The 22,083-nt window shown below is 33.8% G+C and overlaps 1 protein-coding gene across 1 annotated transcript; it reads left to right on the forward strand.

Annotated features, from left to right (window-relative positions):
- Positions 1 to 13,681: 13,681 nt before the first annotated feature.
- On the forward strand, positions 13,682 to 17,223 carry LOC111397381 (ATP synthase mitochondrial F1 complex assembly factor 2). Its single transcript, XM_023024283.1, is given in 5 exon segments — positions 13,682 to 14,194; positions 14,869 to 14,993; positions 14,995 to 15,041; positions 16,515 to 16,792; positions 16,937 to 17,223. Coding segments are annotated over 5 exon segments (984 nt in total). The 5' UTR covers positions 13,682 to 13,774; the 3' UTR covers positions 17,051 to 17,223.
- The last annotated feature ends 4,860 nt before the right edge of the window (positions 17,224 to 22,083 follow it).

The raw sequence follows: 22,083 nt of genomic DNA on the forward strand, positions 1-22,083 counted from the left end.
TAAATGGTTTTAGTTACTCTTCGGGACACAGTGAAATGATACAAGAAGAAAGAGTTTATTGCTCCTTTATATTCCTTTTTTTTTTCAATTACTTCAATACACTAAGATCGTGTCTTATCCATTTGTAGGTGGAGCTTCCATATAAGCTAGGTCTGGAGTTAATTTATGAGCATCAAGGTTCACACGATTAATGATATCAGCAGTCTACTTTCTTCCCTATGAGTTCTAGTCTCAGTAAGAATGTCAATTCTTACTATTTATATATTATGATATGAATATACAATACCAATTCGTTATGTGCATTAAGATACGAAGGCTTCTTATTCACTTGGAAAATAAAACATTACATACTAATGGATTCGGGTCCATAACTGCGAGTTCCAATGCAAGAGATTTTGTAGCACTTACTAATGAGGCCTTATCAATTAGTATTGACTGATTAATATTTATTTTCCAATACAGATAAAATTTTATCATTTTTCACTGCAATTTCCTCACAGACTTCAACTCAATTACCTGGTTACAAAACAAGCTTGAAAAATGTGGCAAAAGCCAAAAAATTAACAACACATTAAACTTGAATATATTTTTTTCTTAACCTAAGGTCACAAAAAAGATCATTATATACTAGTAAAAGCAAGCAGGTACAACAAAAATCGAATGTAGAATGATAATAAATGGCATACTCATAAGTCACGATGGTGCCAATTAAATACACAGTTACAATAATACAAGCACTTCATATAACTCTCCGTCTCCCTATTAGTGCAACATCGCTTTGAAATGTTAAACGGACAATTTCTCTCACCAAAAATATAATTTTACTTCATATTTTCAACTTTCAAAAGGTATATGTTCGCAATAACAATGAGATGTAAGTAATTTGCAAAATTAAAATGCTTAAGAACCAGGATATACATTTTCAAGAGCAAAAGTTGAAGATGGAGAAATAACGATAAGCCCTTGAATAGGTAATCAAAGGTTATCAGGCAACAGAGGAAGAAAGAGGGAAAAGAAACCTTACCGAGGCCTATCAAGAATATCTCGCATTTAACTTTCAATGAAATGTGACCACTACACCAGAAAAATGGAAAAATAATATACCACCATAATAACAAAGGATTACACCATGCTTATATGATTCTAGATGTCTTGAATCCATTAGAGATACAAAAACACTTAATTGACAGAGTATTTGACTAATATTATTGAGACATCAACAAATCCCAACTAGCTCAGAAGTGTAAACCAATCAATTAAAATCCAAAACATTGACATACGATAAAACTTTACCGTAAGTTAATGCTAGAAGGTAGAAAGCATGTGTAGCTAAAAGGTATAATGAAATTTGCTAGTTGGGTTTTCTTTTCTTTCTTTTTTTGGAGCCTTTTACCATGAACATGAATAGTTCATGGCAATAAAGTCACTGTTCTCACACCAAAAGTTGATCCTGTCACCTAACTTCTTTCATTCAATGATTCTTATAAGAATTAAAGCTCGTGGATGTATGTTTATTCAGCATTCAGAAAAAAAGACGGACAATAATCGAACAACGACTAATGATCAGCCACTAATACAAGCTCTATGCCCAAAATTTAAGCATTTACTATCTACAGGTAGGAAATATTTGAAAAAGAGTGCTATAGGGCAGGGATCGATCACATACCTTAAATGGATAGCTGTGAATATTATCCGAAATGGAGACTAACATAATCTATCAAAAGCACTTTTCTTCATCAAAATTTAGATGAACTCCAGCCGACACCACACTTCTTTTTCAGATTTTTCACGTCTCTTCAAAGTTGAATTGAAGTCCATTATACCAAATCGAAGACAAAGAGATCCTAAACTTTCAGTGATAATATTTGCAGCGAATAAAGTTTCAAATCAATAAATTTTTTGGAGTAAACTAAGGTAAGAATCTAAAATTAAATGCGTTTCGTAACATCATACAAACGTAAAATTGTGTAATTGTTATGTTTAGATATTATAAACAATTGCTTTATTATTGTGGTTGGTTATTCTCTTTGCTAATCAGCATTCCTTTTTTAAGATATGATGATCATGAAATCTTATTGGACATCATTATATTTTTTGGGTCTTATGTCTAGTTTAGTAAACTTGTATTGTAGCATTATTGTATCATCATTAGCCTAAAAAATTTGAATAAATTTTCTTTTAAGAAAAACTATGTTTTAGTTTATTGTGATTTCTTTTTTATTTAGTTAGTATTTAAATTTATAGCAGATATATTTAGCTCCTGTTTGAGCCATATTTTTCATATCATCATAATGAGAAAATTGAACGTTAGAGAAGAGGTTGGGTCCCACACATGAAATAGTGGGTCAACAAAGGCGACTGGACTTGTGGGATAATAGTCCAAATTTTCATTTTTTGTCCCAAAAGTTTGGTTCAAATAGGGACTTAGTTTATTTTAGATTTATTGCTAGTAAGACATAAATATATATTAAATTCAATAAATTAATGATATAAAAATAGACAGGCAAAAAAATATGGCGAAACCAACGGTTTGAAACCGAACCAAGCCGTTAGGTTTAGATTTGAGTTTTTTTCAAATGGTTCAAAATGACTTGGTTTAGGTTTGGATTTTTCTCAAACCGATTTAAACGATTTGGTTTGAAAATTTGTCAAAAATCGGTAAAATCGGACCACTTACACCCCTACTTCTTACAGGTAATAAAAAAATAGGATACATGTCAATAAATAAGGCAACATTGGAATTCTTAGAAAATGGAGGAAAATTCACCACTTCTTACTTGTTTTTCCCCCAAAATAGAATACGCTTACTCGTTTTCCCCCAAAATAGAAGATGACCAAAAACCCGTCATTGCCATTTCCGACCTAAAGCCAACCTTGAAAAATCAATCAGGAAGAAGCCCGTAGTCGATTCCGAAACTCCGGCCGACGGCATTATCTATGTAGATAATTTCTTGTTTATTTAGTTAGCGAATTAGGTTTACTTTCCTGATTCTTCACAGCCACTGCCACTGCCACTGCCACTGCATTATTTCTTTGGATTTTCATTATACAAAGTAATATTTTGAGTTTCATCTCAATTTCTTGATCTAAATCATCAATTTTGTTGATAAAAATCAATTCTTAATACCTGTAAATAAGAGCAAAAGGATTTTGGGTTCTTTGATTATCTCTCAACATTCAATTAAAATCAATGAGTTTCCCTATTTTTCAGACTTCTGCCTCCTACTGTGTTAAAACACAGTGAAAAATTGCAGACAATAAAATAAGGGTAATTTAGTGCAGCATTGCAATCTGATTTATACAGTATTTTTCTAAAATAAAACATTGAGCAGTATTATTGGATTTTTTTAAACCACGCAAAACGTTAGTTATTCAATAAAAAGTAACACATAGTGAATTTCTGAGCTTGTTATGATTGGTTGATTATTACCTTTTCATGTGTCGCTGCAGAATAACTTATGGAAAACGTGATTGATGATTGTTCGGTGGAATCCGGGGATGAGAATGATACGAAGAATATGAACAAAGTGGACGACAAAATGTTAGAAGAAGATGATCCGATTGTGCCCGAGGTGGGTATGATTTTTAGCAGTGAAAAAGAATGTGGGAGTTCTACAAAAGATATGCATATAGCGTAGGTTTTCCAATTAGGAAAATGAATTCAAAAAAGGGGGATAATGGTGTATTAAGATTTGTGACCTTCACTTGTAGTCGTGAAGGAAAAAATAGGAGTAGTAAAAGCTGTTCTTTAAAGCTGCAACCGACAATCCAAATAGATTGTAAGGCTAGGATCTCAACATCTTCAGATACTCATGGATCGGGGAGAATTAACACAGCTATCCTCGAACACAATCACAAAACAAGTCCTTCGGAGTCGAGGTTGTATCGATGCAATAAAGAGTTGAGTACACATGTGAAACGGAAGCTTGAAGTGAATGATTGGCAGGAATTTCATTGCATAAAAGCTACAACTTTGCAGTTGTTGAAGCAGGTGGATACGAGAAGATGACTTGCATTGAAAAAGATTGCTGGAATTATATCGAAAAAGTACGACGACTAAGACTTGGAGAAGGAGATGCTGCAGCATTACAATCTTATTTCTCAAATATGCAAGCACATTGTTCAGGATTTTTCTTCAGTATGTATTTGGATGATGAATCAAGGCTGAAAAATGTATTCTGGGCAGATAATAGGTGCAAACAAGCATATAAAGAGTTCAACGATGTGGTTACATTTGACACCACGTACCTCACTAACAAATACGACATGCCGTTTGCCCCATTCGTTGGCGTCAATCATCATGGGTAATCAATATTGCTTGAATTTGGTTTGGTGTCAAATGAAGAAACATATATATTTGTGTGGTTGTTCAGTACGTGGCTTAAGTACATGCATGGTTAAGCTCCTGTCAGAATAATAACCGATCAAGATAGAGCTATGCAAAATGCAATTCGAACTGTTTTTCCAAATATGCGACATATATGGTGTCTATGGTACATTTTGAAGAAGTTGCCAAAAAAGTTTGGCTACCATATAAATAAGGGCCAGATTTTTTCTACCATACGTGGATTGGTTTATGATTCGCAATATATTAAATAATTTGAGGTAGGATGGAGCGTTATGATTGATGAGTATGAATTGTATGACAATGATTGGTTATTAGGACTATACGAGAACAGAAGTCGTTGGGTTCCTTACTTTTTGAACACTAGTTCCTGGGTGTGGATGTCAACAACTCAAAGGAACAAGAGTATGAATGCATTTTTTGATGGGTACGTACACTCGAAGACGTCTCTGAAATAGTTTGTGGAACAGTATAAACGAGCCCTGAACAATAAGGTTGAGAAGGAGTTCCAAGCAGATTTTAAATCATATTCGCAAATGTTACCATGTGCAACGACTTTCGAAATAGAGAAGCAATTCCAATTTGTCTACACCATCGCAAAATTTAAAGAGGTTCAAGCTAAATTCACAACAAAGATGTATTGCGACGTCATATTAGCATCTGAGACATGTTTCAGGATGACATACGAGGACATGTTTCAGGATGACATACGAGGACATGTTTCAGGATGACATACGAGGACATGTTTCAGGATGACATACGAGGACATGTTTCAGGATGACATACGAGGACATGTTTCAGGATGACATACGAGGACATGTTTCAGGATGACATACGAGGACATGTTTCAGGATGACATACGAGGACATGTTTCAGGATGACATACGAGGTACGGGAGGTTGTTGTATTAGGTGAAGCAAGGAAGAAATTCATTTTCTGTTTCATTAGAGAAAGAGAATAGTGAATCTTCTTGTAGCTACCACTTGTTCGAATTTCGGGAAATCATTTGTAGGCTTGCAATTGCAGTTCTTACCCGCACTGACATCATAGTACTGCCAAAGAGGTATATACTGCAACGTTGGAGGAGAGATGTTATTAGAGCACATACCAAGGTTGCAATAAACTACGATGGGTTGGTGAGTACTCCTGGACAGTTGAGATACGACAATTTGTGTCAATCTTTCACTGTAGTAGAAGACCTTGCTGTAGATAGCGAAGAAAGATGTCTGTGATAATGGATTGGATTAAAGCACAACGTAATGATCTGATGTTGACACGATCGATCAATGGAAACAATGTCATCCCACAGCAAACTACTCAATTTCAATCAACAGGTATTGCAAACGGGAGCATACGTGATCTAATTTCCTCGAAAACAAAAGGTGTCCCTAAGAAACTCATAAAGGAAAAGCCCACTCGAATCAAAACCAAAGACAGCTAAGGTACGTTCCCTTATTTAAATCACATGTACGATTATTGCTTCAGAATTGAAAGTGTAAGAATTTTTTGCTTCACATGCAGGCTACATCGACATCAATAACAGGAAATAGACCGATAGCACAGCGTTCTAAATTGTCAGGCGATCCTAATCATATGCAAGCTGTATTCCTTGAAGAATAATATTCAATGCCGACAACATTTTCATATTCAGAACTCTTAGTGGTTAGTATTTTAAGTTCGATCGTAGGACTTCTTTCATGTCATACTAATACTAAGTAATTCTTCGATATAGGGTGGTAGTGGAAGTCAAGAATTGACACAACAATTACTGGATTCAAATTTGACTCCGCCATCATCAACTTCGGTATTCAATTCGCAAAGTACATGAAATGGTTACATATAGAAATCTCGCCAATTTTATTTGCATGTGCACATAGTAATATGCATATTGCAAAATGGATCATGTGGCAGCCTATTATTACCGATAGTTCTAGGATGAATTTGGCAGAGGATTGTGACTGGTGATTTTAGCAGTATGAAGAAGTTGATACAGTGGCTGGTTATCATTAAGGGAAATTAAATACAATTTCATTTTGTTGGTTCACTGCAAAACTTACATTTTTTTGTCCAGCAGTAAAAATACATATGTTCCATTTTGTTGGTTCATTGTAAATACTCATTTTCACCAACGCTCACTACAAAACTTATATTTTTTGTCCAGCAGTGAAAATACATATGTTCCATTTTGTTAGTTCACTATAAATACTCATGTTCACCAATGTTCGCTATAAAACTTATATTTTTTTATCCAACAGTAAAAATACATATGTTTCCATTTTGTTGGTTTTCTGTAAAATACTCATCTTCACCAATGTTCATTCATTCAAAGTAGATGCTTCATAAACCACGCTTTTCATTTATGAACATTGCACGGGACAAAATGGATAACACAAGCGGTAGATAAAAGTCATATTTGTGCATCCATTGATTTTACTACAAGCCATACTGATACATTCAAACGTAAAAACAAACTGCCAACTACTACGAGCAACTTCTCAACCTGGCCCTTCCCCTTAGCATTCCCTTCCTCCATTGATTTCCCTTTCACGATTGTTATGTTCATGTGCAACGAGATTTAGATCTCGTTATCATCCTTTAACTGCAGATTGGAACACTTGTACCATTTCGGGCATTGTCTCCACTTGACTCGCCGTCTTTTACCCATTCCCAGAAGTCGCATTTCTCGCTGCAGCACTTGAATAGTTTTCCTTTGTTCTCAGTCTCCCTCTTGAACTGAAAACACTTCTGGAATCTAGTCTTACAATTCGGGCATTGGCGTCTCCTCCTACACTGATTCCAGAATTTTTTCCTTTCCTTCCCTTTACAACCATCACAAATTCCAGAATTTTTTCTTGCTATTGTACCATGGAATCAACAACAAATAATCAATCCTAAATAAAGAAGTTAGTGTTGATTCAACGAAAACAGAATCAGAGATCACGAATTGATGCAGGAAAAATTAATTGTGGATTAAACCACTTGATGCTTACACCCAATCAGAGATCACGAATAATGCTGGTTTCCAGATGAGGACTCCAGTGTGACTGCAAGAGAAGAGACGACGACGAGCTCACTACGATCGGAAGTCGGGGCCGAATGGTTTTGGGGTGCTGCGTATTTTTTTGTTATGGGTAACGAGATGGACACGGTTATACTATCATCGTGGTCGATGGTCGGATATGGAGAGATGACAAGTAGCGGCGATCAACAAGATTTAGTGCTTCGGTGATGGGTAGGGTTTTAGGGAAGAATAATGAGAGACAGCGAGCCGTTTTTTTTATTTCCTTTATATTTGGGGTTTTTTTTAATACTTGTAGAAGACCTGTGAGACTTTTAACCTGGTAGAGTAGCGCGATTGCTATATCTTTATCTATGTCAGCAAATATTGAAGTGAATATAATTCATGTATTCTCAATCATCATATATCCGTATGGAAGTGTCATAACACACTAATAATCTGGAAAACCACAACATTGTGCAATGATTACTAGCTAATATAAGTCGGAACAAATCATTATTACAACATTCACCATATTATTGTCGATATGTGATCATTAAATTTACATCCGATTATTTCCGCCCAAATTAAACCACCACTGAAAAAGCTCTTACTTGAACATCAAAAATGGGAGAAACTAACATGCATTCTGCTATTTCTGATTTGAACCAAGTCATTATCAATCTTGGCTAGAGACAGTTGAAGGGAAACTAATCCATTGTCAACTATCACGAACTAACTGCTATTAACTATAGAAAGTAGAAGGCGAAGACCGATGATTGAACAGAGTAAATTGTTAGGCAGATTTGCTTTTGTTTCCATTTCCAATTTTGAAAAAGACGGTCATTTTGGAAATGCAAAAACGAATGTGTTCGATACATTGGTCCAATTCAATCTCTAATTTTCAAAAATCATGCCCTGAATCTTTTCTCTCTCCCTCCAACAGCTATGAAGCCATGATCTCAACCTACCAAACCTAACATCCCGCAGCAACAACTCCAATAAGAATCAACGGCAGCTAATATATTTACATACCAAGTATAGATAAATAAAAAGTTCTAGCATGTTTTTTCTTGTACCTTTTGGTAAATGAAACAAAAAATGAAGTGAAAACAAACTAGGCAGCCATACTACAAATTACAGCTTGCAATTTGCCTACTGGAGCACCATCTTTGAAAGTCATAATTATCCATGGTAGGATTAAATGGGATAGTTCTAATGAAAGGTTGTAAAACTGCATTTCAATCCACAAATATTCTTAACGTTTTATAAAGAAAATCCAATAAGAACATAACACAACTTTAAAGTAAATTAGGCAATCTGTCAGCAAATTATAAGAGAGTATGCATATCTTGTCAAAATTTAGAATTAAAAGGCATCAAATTCAAGTGAAATTATCTTCTTATGTAAAGAAAATCATAATCAGGCTAAGCATATCCTTTTGATTTTTAGTAAGGCATTTCCCCATCCACTTTACAGTGGCTGTAGGCCCAAAATCTGTGTGGGAGGGGTGGCCAAGAAATTTTTTTTTTTTTTTTTTTTATAAGTTGAACAATGCTAGACCCAGTTATCGAAGAGCAGCCTACAACTCTCGAGCCCAAATCCAATCCCCTTGATATATCCATAATCCAATATCCATTTACCAAAAATTCCCAAATCAAAATCCCATTTATCCCGAACCCTCGTCAGAGTCGTCTCCATTAGGGCTGGGAAAATCTCCCGAACCGAACCAAACTCGACGGTTCTTGTCAAATTAAATACCCTAACGGGTATCTGAATTGAGAACCGACGGGTACGGTTCGGTTCTCGGTTCTAGGTCAAGAACCGAATCTTTCTTTTTTTTTAATATTGAATAAATCAAATTATTTTAATTTTAATTTTTTCTAAACAAATTAACAATTCTTAAATCCAAATTTTTGGCCCAATAATTTGTTTCATTTCTAATTTTTTAATTTTGGCCCAATTACCATTTTATTGTTTCATTTCTTAGCCCAACAAGATCTAACCCACTAAATAACCTTAAACACCTACACTGAAGTGCATAACGCTGTCTCGACTCTTGTAACCTCGTTGACATTTCAAAACCTATACAATTGCCGGCCGATGTTGTGACCTCCGATCGAAGCTATGACCTCCACGGACCAAAGCTTTGACCATAGCGATCATTTGACCAAAGTAATCTACCAGTCTCTGACATTCCAAAACCTTTGAATGTATCATTAGTTGTATTTATATAATGTTATTATAAATGTTAAAAAATTTAATTATAGTACAAAACTGAACGGAACCGAACCGAACCCGAACGGTTCCATAATTATATTTGGACCCGACAGTTCCATTAACTAGATACCCGAAAATTTTTGTTCAGTTCGGTTCTCTTTAGAACCGAACCGATCCGCGCCCCACCTCTAGTCTCCGTTGCTTCCTTCTCTCTTCTCGACTTCTCCTTCCAGATTTCCTCTTCGTCAAAGTCTCGGACACCGGTTCCACAGTTGGCTATTAGTATAGTATGTTACTCTGTTACATTATGAATTTCATTTGAGTTATTTGATTACATTTGGTACACCCACTCTTGTCTGTTCATCGGTTTTCCCGTTTTCAGTTTCTGCACAATACATTGCTGTTCAACGTGTTCATTTATGGCTTTTACTTTACTTTTATTTATTATAATTTTGCTGACTTGATTTTAATTGATAAATGCTATTTTTCTATTACACCAAAGAATATTTTATTCAATATCAAGAAAAATGTTTTAGGCAGTCTAATAATTGGAAATTGGAATAATTATGGATAATGGACCAGAAATGTAAAATATAAATTTTGCTGGGTTCTCTATAATCTATTTTTTGCATTACTCAACAGGACAAGCAAATCAAATGGGAATTTTGGTTGGTTGGAGTAGAAAAGACCTGACCTGAGTAAAGTTAGGCTTAAAACATTAAAATTGAAACCTAATGGAATATTGGAATTTGATGTAAACAATATTAAAATTTCAACGAGAATAGCCCCACCAATTGAAACCCTGATTACAGCACAAAGTGGCAGAGCATAGAAAAGTGTATCGGTGTTTGATGTTAAATTTCATATTTGTATTGGTGTTTGATATTAAATTTTTGTTTCAGACTTGTGAGTTGTGACGGTGAAATTCTCGAGGGTGTAATTCTAGAGTTTTCATCGAAATTACTTCTAAGGTAAACAATGGCTTGCCCTAACTTGTTATTGAAGATATTAGAAATGTTTGAAATCTTGTTGGCTTATGTAATTGCGTCCTGTCAGCTCATATATTTGATTATTATATGATCAACAATTGCACAGGCACATGTAACAAGGGATAGGACCTAATTTCCGCATTCTAATTTGCATCAAACCGAAAAAAGAAACAACAAAAACCCAAGACAAAAACTTATAACCCATTATTATCCCAGCCCAATTCCTCAAATCCAAACCTATACATTTCATCGTCACCACCTCTCTCTAGTATCGCTCCAGTCATCGACGTCTCTGGCTATAATTGGCTCCTGCTCTCACTGCTCCGGTCAATCACACCTATAAAACTTCATTTTGCAAAGGATTTTTGTTGTCGTTTGGCTTCATTTTCTACCGTTGTTTGATTTTAACCCTAACAACTGCTCTCCAGACCCTTCTCCATTCTATTGCAATATGCTACTTTCCTCTGATTATCTTCATATTGATGTCGTCTATAGTAACATTCAAATCGTGATATAGTTTTCATTGTTCTTAGATTTTCCATTGTAATTTTTACATGGATGATTTTCATGGCGGGTGAACAAATCTGTAATTTTTTTTAATTATTATTATTTTTTTTTTTTGTAGTGCGAATCGTCTTTTGTTCTTTGCTTAGGATTTATACATGTTTTGATTTTTTTTGGTTCAATTTAGATGTTCAAATTGATTATTTTAGTTTTCTTTTCCATGTCTCAACTCATGAATTATGCTTTGCTCTTTTAAGGTTTCTATTGTGCTCATTTTTAGTTTCGTCACGAAGCTCATACAAACCTTCCTTTTCTCAAAATGGTCAGAGACTCGAAGTCTCTTTAGATTTTGTTCTTTGTGGCTTCAATTTATTTTTCCTTAGGTCTCATGAGTCCGCACTTTATGTTCATGAAATTTTTAACATTTTTATATTTCTGTCTCTATTGTGTGCTCTTGTTCAGAATTCCCAACAGATCTTTCATGGATATAGGGATTGTGTGGATGGAAGAATTCTAACGGGTTTCTGATTTTATGATTTTATTCATATAGGATTTGACTGTTATGGGTTTTCAGTATGTTCCTCTATAGATATGTATAGTTTCAATAAAGTTTACTAGAAGAGTTATGATGTGAGGGTTTTATGTGCCTTCAATTTGGATTTGCCTGGTTTTGATTTGTTAATTTGTTGATTTTCTAGGTTTCTATTCTATGGAACAGTCTGTAATCTTCATAGGGTTGATAATCCGAATCAATTTACAATTGTACATGAGGCATGTGTATTTTTATTTTCACATATTTTTCTTTTCCTTGTTTTCGAGTAAAAGTATATTTGTAGGAATTTGTGTTGAGAATGTGATTGAATGTACAGGAGATGCTTTAGAATTAATATTCCGATATATTTGTAGGTATTTGTCTTGAGAATGCAGTTGAATGTATAGGAGATGCTTTAGAATTAATATTTCGATAGGCAAGTTATGATGATTTAGCTTGCTTCCAACAAAGTATTTATGATACTGGCCAATTTCCATCGTTTATGCAAAAATATGAGATATTAGCCTAGACACTCTTGAATAGGATTAATGAAGGAAAATTCAAAACTATGCCAACCAAAGAGAATATCAGTCTAAACTTTTAATAAGTAAAAGTTAAACTTTTTGTTTCCGGCTATTTTTTTCCTTAAGTTTTTGCTTTATTTGATCATGAAGCAGCTTTACTTCTCCATTTTTTGTAAGTAAAAGTTAAACTTTTTGTTTCCGGCTATTTTTTTCCTTAAGTTTTTGCTTTATTTGATCATGAAACAGCTTTTCTTGCTCCATTTTTTGGTTCTCTTAAGAAATTTACTTATTATAGCTTCCTTATTATTTTTAAATTTTTTTTTACTTTAAAGTAAGCCTTTAAACTCAGGAAACATGCTCCTTCCATTAAAACTTCCCTACATGTAACAATCGATCGTACAAAATACTTATAGCCACCAATAAATTTCAACCTCTTAACAAAATTTCATAAAAAGGGAAAAATGGTTACAGATTAGAGCAGAAGAGTAGTAGAAAAGCAATTGAATTAATAATAGAATTAGCTGCACAATTTTTTTCATTGCCAAGAACTTAATTGTGAAGCCCGAACGAACAGCTGAAGAAGAAAATGAGAACCCAAACTAAATGCATACACCCACTGGGATTAAGCAGTATTATTAATTATTTGGAAGCAAATCAAGAAAATTGCAAATTAATTGAAAAGGCAATAGAAAAGCTGTATTACTAAAAAGTGGTAGAAAAATTGTTTTAAGTAAATTGCAAATTAATTGTTGAACATCTTTGTTATTAAGGTTATGTTTGAGCCACTTTTTTTCAAAAAAATACATTCTTAAATAGTGATTTGACATCATTTCGACCACACATTCTTCAATAAAATAATATTGTACGCAAATCCAAAACTCTTCTTTATTTTTTAACCATACATTTTCCATCAATACATATTCAAAAATACATTCTTAGAAATATAATATGACTCAAACAAGGGCTAAAAGATGTTCTCAACGCTCATTGCAATTTTCATCTTTGTTATTTATCATATATATATATATATATATGCAGCTTGATTTTGTGATAATAGTTTGTGCTCTACTTTGTTTCCATTTTGTATCGAAGGAAGACATAGAAAATGTTCTCAACTCATTATTTGTTGCCTTGTCTGCAAATTAATAAATAGTGGTTAACTGCTCCTCGGAGCATAGCCCAGTGGTGCAAAGAATAGGAGTAAAGTTATCTCACGTCTTGCTGACAGTTGCAGTGTGGGGGTTCGATTCCTGAAATATGGAATTGGACTTCTTGTAGACGCAGTATACAGGCAACTCATGTTCCCTAACCTGTTAGGGCACATCTCGCAATTTACCTCCCTCACAAAGTTCTAGAAGTTGGGTGATGGAGACTTCAAGATTGGAGTTTAACTTTTTTTTAATGAATAGTTGTTGACTAAATAAATTATTGTTATTACCTTGTCAGCACAATGAAACTATTTTTGGATTGTTGTTTTGAGTAATGTATGACTAATAGCCCCCCTTTTTTTGTCCAATTTTAGGAATTTGTAGGTGTAAGTGAACCTCCTCCTAAATTCAACAGGACCAATCTCACCAATGGGGAGAAGACTTGCTGTCATCCCAGAAAGTAATCCTTGCACCTAGCCATCCCCCCCAACAGTGAAAATGGCGTCTACAGACTATGGCTATGAAAAGAGCCTTAAAAACCCTAAACCCCACCATTCTCATAGTCCTGACCTCCCAAAGCCGCCACCTCAACAGCTTTGCCTCCGCCGGGCAACCCGAACCTGACAGCCCATCTTCATCCTTCACCTTTTCCTCTAGTGAAACTGCGCCCACCTCGATATCCAACAAAGACGACAATATATACATCAAAAACCCCAAAAAGACAGGATCTTCTGTTACGATGCCGATTTCATTCATGACTGGGTCGATCGTCGGTGGAAGGTTTTACGAAAAGTTGACTACTAGAGATGCTAATGATGGAAATAGATGGAATGTTATGTTAGATTATCGAACCCTAAAAACTCCTTCAAAGAGACCTCTCAATTGTTCAACTTTAGCTCTTGCTAAAGCCATTGCTGCTGAATGGGAGTTTCAGGTGCTCTCCTATTACGTTTGGATCTATTCCTGTATCTTTCTGTTGGCCATCTCCTTAGAAATGGACAATGATCTGGTTTAAAATCTTAAGCTATTATAAAGAAACCACAAGTATTTATTTAAATTTAGCATTCAACACTTTATTTGCATATGTTTATTTGTCTGTGTTTATATGTTTAGAGAGATATGGATGGTTTTTCATTTGCATCAGCCCAGATTAGTTTTCTCCATAAGTGCGGTTTCTTTGTAAAATTGATGGTTCTTTATTTTTGGATTTTTGGTTAATTTAATTGGTTATTGTTGAAATTGAATTGTACTGGCATGATTGGACCTTCTATGTAAAAATTTAACTAGTGTAATGACAAAACAGTGAGTAAAAGAGTTCTTTTACCCTTACTTCATGCTGTGTAGCATGGGTTTCTCTAGTAACGACAGATGATTGCCTTTTATTTTAATTTTCGGGATAGAATCCATATATTCCTAACCTTTTCAGGGTAAATTTTATCAGTTGTTAGATGATGTTCGTCCATCTTCTATGCATTATTGTGTTATATGGCTTCAATCCGCTGTAGCTTGAGTTTTAGTTGTATCTTTATTTTTCAATTTTCATTTTATAAACTTGGGTTAAAGTTTGAGTGCTAAGTGGAATTTGTAATGAAGTTTTTGTGTTCATAGCAAATAGATGGAATCAGACCATCTACAATGCCTCTTATGAAACTTACATGCACCGCATTGGAAAGAGTGCCACTTACTCGGTACAAAATTATCGAATATTTGATGAAAAAATTCCGTCAAGATTTGGTTCTGCCGTGCTCCAAGAGACAGTGATCTAACAAGCAATGTTCTAGGTATGCATTTTTTTTAAGTATTACCCCACTATCTTCAAATGTCTCTGGTATAATGAGTTTGGCAAATAACTTCTTGCGTAATGTGATTTGATCATATATTAATAAGTTTCAGGATTCTGGCATCACTGCAAGTGCAAGAGGGTTTCATACTGTTATTTGGGTGTGTTAATTGGAAACTTGATGTATGTTATCTTTCTTATGCCCACTTCACTCATTCATTGGAGAGTTGAGAGATCTATGGCCATTTCTTGTGATTGATTTTACGTAGGCTTGTAGGCAATAGAAAAACTAAAATGGAACAAATGATATTAGCTATTAATAATTTTTCCTCAAAGTGGTGACTGAAAATCAAAGAATGAATGGCTCATCCAACTAGAAGCTTGTAAAGAAAAGTTAATGATCAAGTTAAAGAGATTCAAGCTATTAAGCTGTCAATCCAATCTAGGAGGGCCCAGCCCAATGAATACTCGTGCTGGATTTCTTGCTAGCCAAGCATTTAATCTTGATAAAATGCCAAAAAAATTCTCTTGCAAATTTTACACTTAAAAGTCACGTTAAAGTTGACTCTACAAAGTATTCGTTTCTCAGTTTTCTCATAACATCTTTCATTTGAGTTTTGCTAATTGAGATCCGATTAATGAACTTTATATCACAAGCATGCATCTCATTTAGAACCCTTTACAAGAAAAGATGAATGGGCAGGATTTAGTGTTGCTGTAATGTTACCTATTTGCAAATTGTTCAACATGAGTGCGACATTTCTATATGAATTTCATTGGTGTGAATGCAATTTAGACAGAACATCATTAAAGAGAGATAATGGGATACACTTGTCAAGAGATACATCGAATAAAAAGAAACTATTGTAATATGTGGCTCATATAAAGTTGAACACATGTTTGCCAGAATAAATAGACCGATTCCGGAGCGGAGAGCATTGGACTGGATGAAATGGAAATTATAATGGAACCCAAGTCTTAATAGCACTAATTTGGTGGTAAAGATTTTCCCCACCCAGAAATTGAAATATGGATGTAAGATGTGCATTGAGCGCACCACATGCCTAGGTCCAAACGAATAAAATTGTCTTGTGTAACAGAAATGAAACGGTTGCTGCAAGCAAGGCTGTACATTTTGCTTTGAGTGCGCTCCATTTCTATTACCGAACTTAATTATTAATATGTGATCTACCAAAAATTTTCTATGGTCAGATTTTTATCGAACCATCTTCTTGTGAAAGTACGGAAAAAGTCACACCCTAAAAATTAAAAAGCTAAGCTAATGAACAGGCCTCTATATTTCTGAGCTACATTTGATACAAGATGGAAGCTTTTTCAATGGAATGAGACATTCAATACCTCTTTTGAGTTGAAAATTGATGCGCGTTAAGTTTTTACATTTGTGTTGTTTTTTGTTTCTAGTTTTTGTTTATTTTGCTAATATATTGATTTATTTATGTGCAAAACTTTGCAGAACGCCAAGTGGAGAAGCTTGATCCTTTACTCAATTGGGTTGAGTCAGAATTTGGTTTTAAGCCTATTGTATATTCTAGGTTTTTTGGTGGCAAACAGGAGGAAGGTCTGGTTGATACCATTGAGAACCTTCTTAAAAAGACAGATGATTATGAGTTGGCGACAATTGATGCAATTGCTGCTTCTGCGCATTCGTTAGTCATTGCACTTGGAATCTTTTGTGGTCGATTGGACATAGAACAGGCAATTGAGTTGATCAGATTGGAGGAAGATTTACAGGTTCTTGATCGTGTTACATTCCCCCTTAACTTTCCAAAACACAAGGGAAAGCATAAAAAAACACATAAAATGATTATTATGTCAAACAGTATTGCTAGAATCTAAACCCACTCTTGATACTGTAAATTTGTTGTTCTTTTGCAGGTTGACCGGTGGGGTTTAGTTGAAGGCGGCCACGATGTTGATACTGCTGATCTTCGAGTACAAGTCTCAGCTGCTACAGTGTTTATCGGACTTTCAAGGAAGATTAGTTACTGACTATTTTCTTTAACTTTGATTAGTTATAACATGAGAATAAGCTTTCCCATTTTGCTCATAGCAATACTTCCCCTTTGTTTGTAACTTTCCAATGCACTTAGCACAGATATTTGGCATATATTGTGGCATTTTTACTAATTTGAATTTTTGTATCAACCAGTGTGTTTCGAATGCATTGTTGTGACTTTTCAGGGAATACTTGGTCGTCTTATATGAATCAATTATTATAGGATGAACAACTGCACATGCGCATGTAGTAATTACATTAAAAACTATAATTGTGAGATGATTGAGATATTTTGTAATTATTTTTTAGGTTAATCATTGGGTATTAAATATATATAGACTTGTACACCATGCCACCTAAATATGTCTGGTGCTCAAAGGAGAAAAAAGAAATGGAATAAAATTGCATTAACTCAATGTTAAGCAGGGGATATTGACAATTATTTTAAAAGCAATAATGTGAATGCGTTGGATGAGGATGAAATGGAGATTCTACCTGCCTGTGTTAATAAAGTAGATGATGAGGAAGGATGAATAAGTGAGTCAATCTCCTTGTGTTAATGAAATAGATGACAAGGAAGAAGAAGTGATGAAATCTGTCTGTGTTAACGAAATAGATGATAAATAAAAAAGGGTTGTTTTTCTCTAAATTTGGATCATACTGGGAATAGAAAAATCTTTGATCAAAGAACAAGGAATTACATAGTTGAAATAGGTTCAGAAAGAGTAGATGACATCTCGTTTCTGAAAGATTGTACAAATAGACATTTTGATTTTTCACAATATAAGCGATTAATACTAATAGGGCAAATAATTGATAGAAGATGGCTAGTATATTCAGTGTCATACATGATCTTCTGCTTTTATGGCAAGTTGCTTAAAATGTCAAAAAATGTGACCAAAGTTGGCCAACTGGGTAATGATGGATTCGAAGATTTGCATAATTTTCATCCGTCTATTACAAACACATGAAGGAAATGGGGAGCATTTACATTGCATGACTAGTTGGATTGAATTGGAAAATAGATTTTGCACAAAAACTACAATTGGCGTTCAATTATTGAACGATGAAGTAAGAGAATATTGGAGATATGTTATATTTATTAACAAAGACAATCGCTATTATAAAACGACTTGCCAAAAGCACATTGCCATTTCAAGGAGATGATGAAAGGTTACATGTTGAGAATAATGACCTATTTTTACAAATGGTAGAAATGATTAATAAGTTTGATTCAGTAATGCAAGAAAACTTTTAGTATGCTAAAGCATGAGAGATTCAATATACATATTTTAGCAAAAAAAATTCAAAATGAGTTGATACAATTGTTGGCTAATGAGGTGAGAAGTTCAATTGTCAAAAAAGTTAAACATGCAAAATATTTTTCATTTATACTTGATTCTATTCCAGATACAAGTCACGATGAGCAAATGTCTTTAATAGTACGATTTGTAGGTGATTCAGCAAACTTACCTATTATTGAACATTGGCTTGAATTTTTGAAGGTAGACGACACAATAGGACTTGAAATTGAAATTAAGTTTCAAAAGATTTTGATCAAATTTGATCTGGATATTGATGACATTAAAGGGCGAGAGTATGACAACAAATCAACACATCGTTCTCCTCTTGTACCAAGTGATGAAAATTTTTCAAAAATAATGTACAAGGTTTTTAACAATAAAGTTGTTACTAACAAGTTGGGAAAGTCATGTTGAGAGTGTGAAGCCTATAGTGGAGCAAATTGCAAAAATAAAATATGCTTTACTTGATTTGGCAGAAAGTAACTAAGATCCTAAAGTGAAGAGTGCAATCAAGTTGATAGCAACATATGAACTTTAGAATGTTGAGTTCTTGCTTAGCATGATAATTTGGTACATGTTGTTGCATGCAATCAATATTGTAAGTAAATTTCTTCAAACTGGATCCGTAGAAATCATGTTATCGTCCTCTTGTAAGGACTTGTTTCATTGCTTGAAGATTATAGAAAATTGAATTTGATATTGCCATGGATTAATTGACAAAAAAAGGCAAGTTGTATTTACAGAAAAAACATGTAATTTGAGGAGAAAAGCAATTTGATGAATGCGGGAATGATGAGGAAAAGTAATCAACCGAAAAATCTTTTAGAGTTGAATTTTTTATTTTTTTAATAATTGAGCAAACTCTATCTTCTTTACGGACTCGATTTGAACAATTCAAACAATATGATGGCACATTTGAATTTTTGTTTAATTTGAAGAGGTTAAGGGACACAACTTTTTCAAGTTTTTTGAACTCTTGTATGAATCTTGAGAAACATTCGAAGCATAATGGACGTTCAGACACCGTTGGAGATGGCAGTTACAAGTTTTGAGATATTATATACCAAGTGAAGCAACAAGAGAAATTGAAGTGTTTATTTAAAGGCATTGAATGTTTGTTTGCTAAATGCTTATATTGCTTATAAAATTTTGTTAACCATATCAGTTATTTTTGTATCTGTAGAGAGAAGTTTCTTAAAATTGAAATTGTTCAAATCCTATCTCTGATCAACTATGTCACAAGAAAGATTGAATGGATTGTCTATGTTATCAATAGAGAAAGAAATGGTTGAGCAGCTAACTTATTCAGATTTGATTAATATTTTTGCCTCTAAAACAGTAAGGGAAATAGTATTTAACTAATTGTTTGAAAAATTGTTAGTTTAATTGTTAGTTTTGTTATCTTATAATATAAACATTTTCTATAATATATTTATTTGTTGTTTTAATGTTAAGTTTTTAAATTGGCAATAGGTTGCATAATATACCATTAAATTTTGCACTTACGTTGATTTCATCGAGATGACTAATTTATTGACTTCGCCTCGGGCTTTGAAAATCACAGGACCAGTCCTAAGGGGTCGAGGACAAGGACGACTATTTATGGCTAAATCATCCACCAGATTTAAAAAAGGAAAACATAGAATATTTCCCATTAATAAAATTGAGCAAGAATTTCAACTCCCATTCAAAATATATTACCAATAATATTTTTTGGAGGAAAAAGGAGGAAAAGGTAATGCAACAATCATACAATTCTAATCAAATGAGAGACTAAAGGAAAAAAGTTTACCTCAACAATCAGGAATTCAAATTGAGATGTTCTAATGCGACAAACACTCAAACTGGGCTACTCTAATTTACCTCAACATTAAGGAATTCAAGGCAAATAATTAAAACCCAATTCAAAAAGGGAAATGAGTTAAGATGGCCACCGTTCATAAGAAATTTGTACAAAGAGCCTTTGACCGAAATTGTCAAAATAAAAGAAATTTTAATTATTTAAAACAGTCAAAAGACACTTTTACCCTTATGTTGTAAAATGAGATTGAAGAAGAATTGGAGATTTTCTTTTCATTCATTCACACTTGAAAACCTCCCCAAACCTCTTCATTCTCCAAATTCAAAATCCTCTTCTCCTTCCAATTTACCTCCTTCGACATTTAACCGTTCTCCTTCAAGTCTAAAGCTATCTCTTCTCCTTCTCCTTCAAAATTTCACAGATTCTCAAGTCAAGGGTAAGAGAGAGGTGCTCTCAACTCCAATAAGAGAAGGTTCCACTAGAGTGCCTTTGATTTCTTGAGTTCTTGTGTGTTTTTGTCTTAGATTTAAAATCTCTTATTCCATTTGGAATTTTTAAAACTTATTATTTTGTTTAGATAGATTTATAAAAGTTTCAGTTGGTATTCGACTATTTCCAGTCAGTGGTTTACAGCTCTTGGGTGGTTTGATCAGTTCCAGTTCTGCATTCCAGGGTGAGATTCGGTCAGCATTTGCTTGGGTGTTTAGTTCGTATTTCTGTGGATTGCAAGGAGTTAGCTTCAATGGATCAGGTTTGGAATTGTGATTGTTTGGCCTTTCTCTTCCGCGAACAAGTTTATTTGTATATGTATGCTAATTTATGAATTGATGATGATTTGTGAAAGTTTTAACACTATTTTTTTGTTGAATATTGGGTGTGATTAATTAGCTACTGAAAATTCAATCGAGTTGATTATATTACTCCCTATTATATAGGTTTGAATTTTGTTGATTAGTGAAGTTGAATATATATTTTCTATATTATATTATTCAAATGTTTAACTTGCACCAGAAAATTGCATTGTAGTAGAATATTGAGTTTTTACTTAAATCATCAAAGCAAGGAGCTTCGATTGTTAACTACTCTTTAAGCCACCGTCTCTAAGTATCAAAATAAGAAACTATAAGAATCAATTGCATATCAGAACAATTTCGAAATAAAAGAAACACGAATTTCCCCATGATTTCACATGACAAGTGCAGTATTTAAGAGCATATGTAGACCATGATAAAATAGTGAAAATAGACAAAGGATAAAGACAGGAAATGGTCATTTACAGTGAATTAATACCATTCCAATGGAGCTGGGAATTGTGAGGGAGAATTTGTGGTCATAGTTATAATATTTGGTCAAAAGATCTGTAACAAAACTAAGTACCTTACAGTCAATAGGAACAGATACTAATTTTGATCATAATAAAGGGTCTTATAAACACATCAATGTGGGAGAGTCCATAAACCAAGAAAGGAAATTTAAAAAGCCAGTTGCAAGAGAATAACATTTTTGATAATATATTTGAAAAGGACAATACATAATTGAGATAGTAAATCTTCAAATGAGAGCAATAACACACACCTTCAAACACCTACAATTCAGGAGTTGTTGCAACTCTCAGAGATTGGAAAAAAATTATGGATAAAGGTAAAGAGAAACAAAAATAAAATCCAACTTAAGCAAATAGAAAAGCATATTGACAAAGAAATTAAGCAAGATAATTTACTTAATCAATGCTAAACTCATTAATTAAAATGTTAATAATCATTTTTCCAAAACACATTTTGGGAAAGCAGAGAGATTTGAAGAATTAGGTAATATATACCTTGTTTTAATATTTCTAGTTTTTATATTTGTTCGTATGTGCTTTACTACCATCAGTTATTCTAATATTTGTACATATTTTATAATTTACAGTGCTATGGAG

This window comes from Olea europaea, chromosome 1 (genome assembly GCF_002742605.1).
Source record: "Olea europaea var. sylvestris chromosome 1, O_europaea_v1, whole genome shotgun sequence".
Classification (NCBI taxonomy): Eukaryota; Viridiplantae; Streptophyta; class Magnoliopsida; order Lamiales; family Oleaceae; genus Olea; species Olea europaea.